Source organism: Orycteropus afer, unplaced genomic scaffold, assembly GCF_000298275.1.
Source record: "Orycteropus afer afer isolate SDZICR_OR568_19922 unplaced genomic scaffold, OryAfe1.0 scaffold00282, whole genome shotgun sequence".
Taxonomy (NCBI): Eukaryota; Metazoa; Chordata; class Mammalia; order Tubulidentata; family Orycteropodidae; genus Orycteropus; species Orycteropus afer.
The window spans coordinates 300,488-311,964 of NW_006921869.1; the positions used below are offsets into that span (position 1 = coordinate 300,488).

The window sequence follows — 11,477 nt, forward strand, 5'->3', positions numbered from 1 at the left end:
GGGAGCTCTGGTAGCGTAGTGCACTTGACTGCTAACCAGAAGGCTGGCAGTTCAAACCCACCAGCCACTCCTCAGAAGGAAGGTTGGGCAATCCACTTCGGTAGTGATACTACCTTGGAAACACAAGGAGGGATCACTATGAGTTGGGTCTGACTCGATGGCACATAACAACAACAACAACATGGAGGGCAGTTTCCGGGGAGAGGATGTAGTTGTGTCTGAGGCACGGAAAATATGGAGAATGGTGGGATGTGGTGAGGCCAGGCTAGGGTGGGCTTCTGAGCCTTGAAGACAGCCACCCTAGGCTATTTGGACTTTCTCTGAATGGCAGTGGGAGGCCATTCCCACCAGAGTCTAATGCCAGGAAGGCAGATGTGTGCCTTCTTCTTGCCCATAGGCAGAGCCTGGGCTTTTAATGCTTCAAATCAAGCATGTATAGATGGACACACTGCTGTCCTGGGACATGGAATACTTGGATGCTAGGGAGTGGGATCATTGCTGCCTGCCCTGTGTTGTGGTTTATAGACAAGCTCACCAATGCCAGCAAGGACTCCCTGAACACCCACACCAGCCCCAGCCAATCACCCAACAGTGTCCATGGCTCCCGCCGCGGCAGCATCAGCAGCGTGAGCAGTGTGAGCTCAGTGCTGGATGAGAAGGATGAGGACCGCATCCGCTGCTGCACACACTGCAAGGACACACTGCTCAAGAGAGAGCAGCAGATTGACGAGAAGGAGCACACACCTGACATTGTGAAGCTCTATGAGGTGAGACATGTGTATGGCCCAGGATCTGCCTCTGACTCACCAGGCAGACTTGGCTGTTTATTGTATACATGTCTGCAGAGTCCTGAGAATGCTTTTGGAAGTTAGTGGTTCCTTTGAATCATTTTAAGTTTCTGCTGAAGAAAAGGTCATGCTCACATTACCCAACTCTGACCCAGAGTGAGTCACTTGGGTATGTTGTAACCAACATGTATCTTCCTTGCTTTGCAGGAAAATGGGGGCACTGTGGCCCAGGGGCAAGGGGTGGAATACTGGTTGACACAGGGTGTGGGCAGGTTTGGTGAGTGAGGTCAGAACTGGGGATGGTGGCTGGATACTTGGCCAGGAGCAACTTGGGAGACTCACTTGGGAGTCTTCGGCTTTATGAGTTTAGGAAACTGCCCATAGGTTTTACTTTTGTTCACATGCCTCAACTATTGTTACTAGCAGTGATCCCAGAATACCCTAAGCAGATACACACTTTAGGAGGAACATAGTATAGCTAGGAGTGAGGCTAGGCTTAGCCTCCTAATGGCCAGGTGAGACCTGCAGGTGGAGTTAGAATTAGCCAGCTAAGGGTGTAGCAGAGAGGCATAGGAAATAGGGAAAAAGAAAGCAGCCCAGGCAGCTCCAGAAAAACCCTGAGCAGAACAATAGTGTACTTTTATTTGATGACCACTGAATAGTCACTATTAGAAGTTCTGTATCATAATGGCCATGTTTCTGGAATCACTATGAAAATACCCAAGCTACTGGTATGGTGTTAATTTAACCCTGTGCTGAACTAACATTGTAGCTATATCCATCATTTGTGTGGCGTTCATGACTGAGGTCTTATTTTCATAAACAGACAGTGTACTTTTTGCTTCCTTCTTTTTTGAGGTGAGCCCTAACAGTGTCTTGTGCTGATGTCTTGTTTTTGCCTGGTACCACCTGGCCAAGAAAGAACGTAGTAGCTAAGTCCTTTTCTCTGCCTTGGTGATACATTGACTTGTGTCCTGAAAGGCCTTAATCTTCTCGAAAACATCTGGCTAAAACTCCACCTTCTCTTTCCGTATGGGAAGGTTTTGTGCTTATAAAGGAGTTTCGTAAATCAGGGAATCGGTGACAACTTGAAAAAAAAAAAAACATTGCATTCTTTTTTTCACCACATTTTAGAAAATGTTTGTAACAAAAATACTTGGCATTTCATCTTATTTTACATGTACAGTTAAGTGATGTTGTGTTCATCTTGTTGTGCAATCATCATCACTATTTGTTTCCAAATACACTTCTTCTTTTTTATTCTTAGAAATTACGACTTTGCATGGAGAAAGTTGACCAGAAAGCTCCTGAATACATCAGGATGGCCGCATCATTAAAGTACGCTCTTCCTCTCTGCTTTCCTAATTCTGTGCTGAATGTTTTATGACATTGTAGGTCACTTCTGAAAACGAAAATCTAACTTATGCCATGTTTTTCTTCTGTGACCAACTCAAAAGAACCATCTCAATGCTTATATTTCAGTAGGTCCACATTACAGTCACTTGAGCTATGTTAAAACATGTCCCCATGTTCAGGTGACCTCCAGCTATGCTGAGTGAGTAGGTTTGGGACAAGCCTTAAACAATAGGCACCAGTACTAGGGGCAGCATCTGGAGCTAGGGAATTGCCTGGGTGAATAAGGTACCAGGGCTGAAAGCAGGCATTTCCTTTAGAGCAGGGCTTAGCAAGCCACAGGCCACAGGCCAGATCTAGCCTTCTCCTGAAGGCTAGTGTTGTGTGAATTAGAATTTGGGGTGTTGCTACTAGAACCAGGGTTACCCATAGTGGACACATTTCAACAGAGCGTCAGACTGACTGAGACAGAATAGGGAGAAGGACATGACAATCCACTTGTGATAAAACTGTCCACTAAAAATCTTACGAATAGCAGTGAATGATTATTGGATATAGTACCAGACGATGAAAAATGCTCTGTTTGGAAGGCACTCAGAATACAACTGGGGAAGAGCTAGCTGCCTCCTGAAAGTACAGTTGACTTTAATGACATGGATGGAGTAAAGCTTTTTTTTTTTTTTTTTTTTTTTTTTTTTTGCTGATATGGCATGACTCAAAATGAAAAGAAACAGCTACAAATATCCATTACTAATCAGAATGTGCAATGTACAAAGTATGAATCTAGGAAAATTGGAAGTTGCAAAGATGAAATGGGACACATAAAGATTGATATCCTGGGCATTAGTAAGCTGAAATGGACTGGTATTGGCCATTTTGAATTGCACAGTCATGTGGTCTACCACTGGGAATGACAAATTGAAGAGGAATGGTGTCACATTCATCATCAGAAAGAAGTTTTCAAGATCAATTCTAAGGTACAGTACAATTAGTGATAGGATAATAGCCATATGCTTACAAGGAATACCAGTAATACAACTATTACTCAAATTTACATACCAATCAATAAAGCCAAAGATGAAGAAATTGAAGACTTTTACCAACTTCTGAAGTCTGAAATTGACCAAACATCCAGTGAAGATGCATTGATAATTCTAGTGATTGGAATGCAAAAGTTGGAAACAAAGAAGAAGCATTGGTAGTTTGAAAATATGGCCTTGATGATAGAAATGACACTGAATATTGCATTGTAGAATATTTCAAGACCAACAACTTAATGCATTGAAGATACCTTTTTTCACGTAGCTCTGGTAGCATAGTGACTAAGGCACTAACCAGAAGATTGGTGGTTCAAACCTACCAACCACTCCATGGAAGCAAGACTGGGCAATCTACTTCCATAAAGATTTACCACCTTGGAAACCCATTGGGGATTGCTGTGAGTTGGAATCAACTTGATAGCAGTGGGTTTGGTTGTTTGGTGTACATACATGTGGACCACACCAGATGAAATACGTAGGAATCAAATTGACTACATCTGTGGAAAGAGATGATAGAGAAGCTCAATATCAGTCAGAACACTGTCAGGGGCTGACTGTGGAACAGACAGATCCTCAATTGCTCATATGCAAGTTGAAGTTGAAACTGAAGAAATGAGAGCCAAAATATGAATTTGAGTTTATCCCCTCTGAGTTAGAGACCATCTGAGGAACAGATTTGATGCCTTGAACAACAGTGATCGAAGACCAGATGAGTTGTGGGATGACATCAAGGACATCATACATAAAGAAAGCAAAGGGTCATTAAAAAGAGGTACAGACAACAAAGATAAACCTTTTTACATATACAGTACTGTGTTGTTAATGATAACAAACATTAATCTATGGGTAGACAAATGGATAGACAGACTGAATGATCTGGTATGTCTGGGCAAAAGAGAGTATACCCTCGACCCTATGTAAGGTTGGCAGGTGATACTTCTACATACATATTTATATGTGCTGTAAGAATGTCCAGAACTAACAAGGGGCAAAATTATGATAACTTCTTGGCCACAGCCAACCACCCTGAGGGAGCAAGTAATTGGACCTGTGGGTTTGGGCCCATGGTCACAGGGGACATCAAGTTCAATTGGCATAATATACTACACAAAAATATTGTTCTACATCCTACTATTGTGAATAGTGACTGGGGTCTTAAAAGCTTACAAGGAACTATCTAGATGCAACAGTGGGTCTCTTCTCGTCCAGAGCAAAGAAGAATGAAGAAAGTCAAAGATTCATGGGAAAAATTAGTCCTTGCAACTGGTACACCATGCAATCCTCAGCCTATACAACTGTGAGACAAGAAGAACTAGATGGTGCCCGGCTACCACTGTCAACCACTCAAAAGGGGATCTATGTAGGAGATTCTGCATAGAGAGGGAGAACAATGTGGAACAAAACTCAAAATCATTTGGAGAAAAAAAAAGGGGAGGGGGACACCAGGTTTGCTGGCCTGATAGAGCCTGAAGGAACCACTGAGACTATGGCCCCTAGCTGCCCTTCAGGTCTGGAATTGAACTCACACCTGTGGCTTCCAGACAAACAAAAGACAGGCATATGAATTGAATATTTACCTGAGGTAGATACACTCCTTGGAGAGAACAATCATGGGAGAAAGAAGGGCTGTTTATGCACAGGGAGACAGTTCATGGGGCAGGAGTGCATGGAGAGATGGACACAGGGAAGAGGTAACTATCAGGGGGAAGTGGGAGGGGAGCTGTTGCATTGGGGTAAATTGTAGTCAATGTCACGAGACAAAGTGTATATGAACTGCTGTATGGAAAATGAATCTGCTTTGTAAATTTTTACCCAGATCACAATTTAAAAAAGAAAAAAAAAAGATTCAAGTGTTCCAAAATCTTCAGACCATTCTCAAAGCTTCTTGTATACTGGAAGCAGACCACATCCCTCAACTAGCTATTTGGCTGCTTGCAGCAGATTCCTGCTGCCCAGCCAAGTTGACACATAACCTTAAGTACCACACTGGTTTACTGGTCTTTCCTTGATATTCCTTCTCCTTTCTATGCAGAGTTCCTCCCTCCCTTCTTGATTTGAAGTCATAATGCTTTTCTCATGTAGGGAACAGTCAGCACGGTTCCATGCAGGAGGCTGCTTGCAGGGGCATTCCTTTGTCAGCTCTCTAATTGTTCCCCTTCTCCCCGAATAATGTTTAAGTGAGAAAAGCCAAGTGATTTCCTGCTCTGGTATAGTGTAGCCAACTCATTTAATAAGCCACTACGTATATTTTATTAGACATTGTGGAATTACATAGGGAAAGTAAGTTGAAGTAGATTTAGTCCTATCTATTTTAGTGATCAGCATAAGACTCCTAGGCATGAGTATGTCTCTCTGGTACCTGCATATTGGAAAGCAGCTACTAGTTAATTAGCACTGATGTTCTGAAAAGGAATGAACCCTGCATTATATATAATAAGATTCCACTTTGAGAAAATTGGTTGTGTGTGCCTTTGTGAGGCCTTAAATCCTTAGAGCCCTTCTGAACTACAATTTTCAATCAGCATGATGAAATTTAGATCAAATGTCTTTGTGATTTCTCTTCAGTGCTGGGGAGACAACCTACAGTCTGGAACATGCAAATGACCTTCGAGTAGAAGTGCAGAAAGTGTATGAGCTAATAGATGCTTTAAGGTATGGCCTATCTCATCTGGTTCAAGTGGAGAAGGTGCTATGTTAAATGAAGTGGTGGATGGCTAATAGGCCTGGGCTTACCCAGAGTCTCAGGGACAGTGGAAATACATGAGGTGGAGACTGAGAAAGGTGACAGGTCTGACACTTGATGTATCACAGTAACTTTTGGTTAGGGATCTCTAATGTTCAGTACTTTAAAAGAATAAGAGCTATGTATTGACACCAACTGTGTCCCCATTACTGGGTATTTCCATATAAGGTAATTGGAATAAATGGAGTCAACACCCCCCATTTTATAGGTGATAAAAGGCATTACAATTAACAAAAGTATTGACACCAAGATATAAACCTAGGTTCTAGTCTTTTTCTTTCAGGCCTACAGTGGTTTTTTAACGATGGGATTGGCTGTTGTTGTTATGTGCCATGGAATCAGACCTGACTCATAGCGACCCCTCCTTGGGTTTCTGAGGCAGTATCACTATGGAAGTAGATTGCCCAACCTTCCTTCCAAGGAGTGGCTGGTGGGTTTGAACCACCAGCCTTCTGGTTAGCAGTCAAGTGCCTTAGGCACTACTCTACCAGAGCTCCCTGCTTTGAGGTGTATAAAGTTCATTGAGATGAAGAATCTTTGTCCATCCATGCAGGACATAGTTTGCAGGGCCTGGTGCAAAGTGAAAATGCAGAGCTTTTGTTCACAGTGACATCAGAGCATTAAACCAAGCATAGGCCCTTCTAAGTGCTGGACCCTATGCAGCTGCATAGGTCCGATGCTCACAAAGCTGGCCCTGCCTGTGTGGTCAGTCCCTTAGTGACCAAGTGTGTGTCATGTACCCTGTGCTATGGTAGGGGCCGTGAGTCCAGGCAAAGGGTAAGAAATGGGCTTTGTCCTCAAGAAACACTTGAGTCACTTATCCATCTCCTCTACAAATCTTCCTGATTCCCCATGAAAGCTTGATACCTCCAGGGACTGTTCACCCTTGTTTCTGAGGCTGGTAGCACCTGTTACATTGATGCGTTTGCTTCAATTCAGTAAGAAGATCTTAACCTTAGGCTTGAACCAGGACCCTCCGCCACATCCAAACACTTTGCGGCTGCAGAGGATGATCAGATACTCAGCTACACTTTTTGTACAGGTAAGCCAACCTGTGGTGGCATAAATATATCACTTGGCACATCCTGTGTTATGAAAGCAGAATCCATGCTTGTTTAATTTTTATTTATTTATTATTTTTTAAGATTATAAATGCATTGTGCCACATTTAGAGAAAACTGGATTTCAGAGAAAAGTAAGACTACTTTTAGTCCCATATCCCCAGTACAATTACTCCTCACTCTGAAATATTTTCTTCTGTGTGCATTTTTATATATATTGGTTATAATTAGTGCCTATTTACAAATTTATTTGTCTCTTTTTTCCCTAAGTTTTATAGCATGATCACTGTTGATCAAATGGCTATAGAATACTGCTTTGGCTGTATTTGCCATCATTTATTTAGCCATCCCCCTTTAGTTGGGCATTTGATAGGTTGTGATTTTGCTATTAGGAGCATTGCCATGCTGGGCATGCTTGTACATAGCATTTCTTCCTGGGGACAAGCTCCTGAGAGACTCTTCCTGGGACACTGGTTAGGAGGAAATGGCTGATGGTTCAGAGGCAGGTTAAACCTAGGTGGTTAGATCTGAGTTGTATCTTTCTACCTCGGAAAACCTCTGGGACTCCCTGGCAAAGAGTTCTAATTGATTCCTATTGGGTTAGTTTCCTAACACTGTACTGCAGGAAGGAGGCCTTCTCTTCTTTTGATTAATGACTATATTCAGCAATCATTTCTTGAATGCCTGTGTTGTGCCAGGCAGTGTTCTAGGTGCTGGGTATCCAGTAGGGAACAAAAAAGACAAACATTTCTGTTATTGTAAAACTTACATTCTAGAGAAAGGGTAGGCAGTAAACAAATAAAATGCGTAGTATGTAAGATAGTGAAAAGTGCTATGGAGAAAGGGGGGCACTTGGGAGGGCTGTGATGGAGGTTTACAAATTTACATAGGTGCTCACAGAAAAGGCCTCATCAAGAAGGTGATGTTTGACCCAGGGGCATCTGGGATATCTGATGCTGATCATTTATTTCATAGGGAAAAGGCCAGATGATTTGGAAGGTGACTCTCTGGCCTGATTTCAGGGTTAGGCCCCTTCCTAACCCACGTCAGTTAATGTGACTCTGAGAGCATAATTGCAGAAAGGATGTGGAGGTGGCATTCTCTGATCTCCAGCATCATAAGGGGAAAACAGTGTCACTATCAACAGTGTAAGGCTTACTCCTATGAAGCCAAACATGCTGCCACCCTTCAGCCTTTCTGCCAATTCTGACACCAACCATCCTTCCCATGGCACTAACTACTTTTCTTCTGGGTTTGATAATTCATTGCATTGGCCGCACAGAGCTCACAGACAATATTCATGATTATGGGGTTTATTAGGGAAGTAACAGGCTACAACTCAGGTTCAGGAATGCTCTCAGGATACAGTTCTTTGATCAGGTCTCCCCTCTGCTGTGCCCTCAGGCATGCCTCTCTGACCCTTGACTTCTTGGCCTGGCTTCTGCCTTGCTTGGGGAAGTGTTATAAAGCTTTTTCAGCTGTGCCAATAGTTACACTTAGGTGTACCCCATTCTGCCAGCAAGGCTTCTGCTCAAGGACGCTCAGCTTTCTTATTCTGTGATCCTGCAAGCCCACTGCTCTGTATCTTGCTTCTTGGTTCTGCTGCTGCCATGTCTCTGTGAGTAGTCTCTGCCAGTGGTCTCTGCCAAGGAGGTCTAGCGCAGGGATCTCAGGTCCAAGGATGCACTCTGCTCCATTCCACCTCTGGGTGTTCTCTTGATGACAGTGAGATCCCCTTTCTGCCTCTAGGAGGGCTTATTTTAAGCCAAGCAGCATATTAGAGTTCTGTACACCTTATTTGCATGGTTCCACCCAGTAATCTGGTGAGAGTCACAAAGATTGGCTAGAAATGCCAGTAATTCACTACACCACAGTAATGGTTTAGCTAACACAGACTCATCATAGGGCTTGTGGTTGATTATTGTTTTCCCCAAAAGGGTTTAAGTGTACAATTGTGACTGCCTACAGGAAAAGTTGCTTGGCTTGATGTCACTGCCAACCAAAGAACAATTTGAGGACCTGAAAAAGAAAAGGAAGCAGGAAATGGAGAAAAGGAGGATCCTGGAGAGACAAGTGAGTGAAATGACCCTGGCTCTGGTTTCCTCCTTGGGCTTCCTGGAGCACAGAGACCTTCACAAGTCCAAAAGGGCCTGTGAGGTTGCAGTAAAGCAGAATGGTTCCCACTGTCTGGTTTGGACTTTGCTTCTGTGCCAGCCTACCTCTGGTCTACAAAAAACACAGAATGTGTGTTTCTTTTTCTTTCAGAGGTTCTGATTTTCGCCTGTTCAAAGTACCATAGAGACTGGCACTTCTCCCTCTGATACAGGTTTCAGAGGATGTAGCTGCTAGGAAGTTCTTTGTAGAACACCCTGGGATATGTAATATTAAACAGAAAATAATATGCATGCTTAACATTATTTGAGACTCTGGAGTTCTGGTAGCACTTGACTGCTAACCAGAAGGCTGGCGGTTGAAACCCACCAGCCATTCCTTGGAAGGAGGTTGGGCAATCTACTTCCGTAGTGATACTGCCTCAGAAACCCAAGGAGGGGTCGCTATGAGTCAAGTCTAACTCCATGGCACATAACAACAACAACAAAGTCCAGATGAGTAGTCACAGACTTCAGAGCTTTGAGAAAAGTAGATGGCCTGATTAATCTCATCCTTTAGCTTACTGTGACTTGTTTTATTTTATTTTTGAAAATCAGTCTGCCACTCTCTTTTTCCCCCAAAAAAGAGCATAATTTGGTTGTAGCAGTTGATTGTATTTGTCCTGAGGTGGGAAATTGGCATCTTGCTAGCATGGGATAGAAGGGACCTCAGAGGAGAGCATCTGCTGTTGGCCTGTGACTCTGTTTCTTCTCTCCAGACTGCCCTGGAATCCCAGCGAAGGCTGGAGAAAAGGCAGAGTGACCTGGCGTCTCGCACAGCCAATGGCGAGGTGGTGTCTCTTTGCAGAGGCCCTGCCCCCTTGCGGAAGGCTGAGGGTTGGCTCCCACTCTCAGGAGGGCAGCGCCACAGTGAAGACTCGGACCCCCTCCTCCAGCAGATCCACAACATCACATCATTCATCAAGCAGGCCAAGGCCGCAGGCCGGACAGATGAAATGTGCACACTGCAGGAGAACCTGCAGCAACTGCAGGAGGAGTATGACCAGCAGCAGACAGAAAAGGCCATCGAGCTTTCCCGGAGGCAGGCTGAGGAGGAGGACCTGCAACGGGAACAACTGCAGATGCTACGGGAACGGGAGTGGGAACGAGAAAGGGAGCAGTTCCAGGCAGTGTCTCTGCACACACGGACGCGGTCTCTGGACTTCCGAGAAGTCAGACCTTTTCAGCTGGAGCCTGGCAGAGAGCCTCGTACTCACCTTGCTTATGCTCTGGACCTAGGTTCTCCCCCAGTTCAGAGCACCATGGTTTCCATGGACCCTTCACCCATCTCAGCTCGGGAGCCCATCAGAGTGTGGTCTGGCCCCTCAGCCCTTGGCCAGGAGTTCTTCCCTCAGAGCACCATGTCACAACTAAATGAGGTGCCTGCCCCAAACCCCTTTGATGAGGAAGATCTTTCCAGCCCTGCAGAAGAGGTAATTGGGAGCCCTCTTGCTGCAGAAGCTTCCTTTGGCCCCTCAGCCCAGATCCCAAAAGAGTATAATCCTTTTGAGGAAGAGGAGGATGATGAGGAGGAGACAGTAGCAGGAAATCCCTTCACTACCCCAGATGGCCCACCACCCAACCCTTTTGATGAGGAAGATGAACATTCCCCCCAGAGGCTCTCTAGCCCGCCTGTTCCTGGCAACCCCTTCGAGGAACCTCCCTGTACCAACCCCTTTGAAATGGACAGTGATAGTGGGCCAGAGGGTGAGGAGCCCATCGAGGAGGAGCTCCTCCTCCAGCAGATTGATAATATCAAGGCGTACATCTTTGATGCCAAGCAGTGTGGCCGCCTGGATGAGGTAGAGGTGCTAACGGAGAACCTGCGGGAGCTAAAGCGTACTCTGGCCAAGCAGAAGGGAGGCACTGACTGACATGGGGTTGATGGGGAAGGAGGCAGGGTAAGAAGTAAGATGCCCACAGGTTAGAAGAGGGAATCTGCTATTTTGTGCTTTGCACTTTGATGTATTTCCACTACAGTTGAATAATGGGAACTAGAACAGGAAAAATCAGCATTCATTTGCTGCTTTTCTGGTGTTTTTGTTTTTAATTGGCGATTTCCCCTTTAGAAGGGACTTTACAGTTTTCACTCCCAAGGTATAACTAAATGCAGCTCTTTTGGGCCTGGGGTAGAAATGGTTGCTATGTACCTCTTGGGTCTATTTTCCTGGTCTTTGGTCACTATACAGTGTTACAGAGGAGCCTTCTATAGGGCCCTTCCTTTAGCCGAGGCAGACAAGATGGACTCCTTTAAACTCTAGTCTGCTCTGGTGGAAGTCTCTCCCCCAGATATTAGGCTATGGATTCCCTCTGACCAAGGGTTTCCCCTGCTATGCTTCATG

General features: G+C 44.6%; 1 protein-coding gene across 1 annotated transcript in view; it reads left to right on the forward strand.

Moving 5' to 3' along the window:
* The window catches only part of RBSN (rabenosyn, RAB effector), a 22,096-nt gene extending 11,087 nt beyond the window's left edge, over window positions 1-11,009 (forward strand). Inside the window, exons 6-11 of the mRNA XM_007950595.1 lie at window positions 526-767; window positions 2,056-2,126; window positions 5,747-5,833; window positions 6,864-6,966; window positions 8,954-9,058; window positions 9,855-11,009. Of these exons, the coding sequence (XP_007948786.1) occupies window positions 526-767; window positions 2,056-2,126; window positions 5,747-5,833; window positions 6,864-6,966; window positions 8,954-9,058; window positions 9,855-11,009 (1,763 nt within the window). The remainder of the gene's footprint in view (window positions 1-525; window positions 768-2,055; window positions 2,127-5,746; window positions 5,834-6,863; window positions 6,967-8,953; window positions 9,059-9,854) is intronic.
* Window positions 11,010-11,477: the final 468 nt, after the last annotated feature.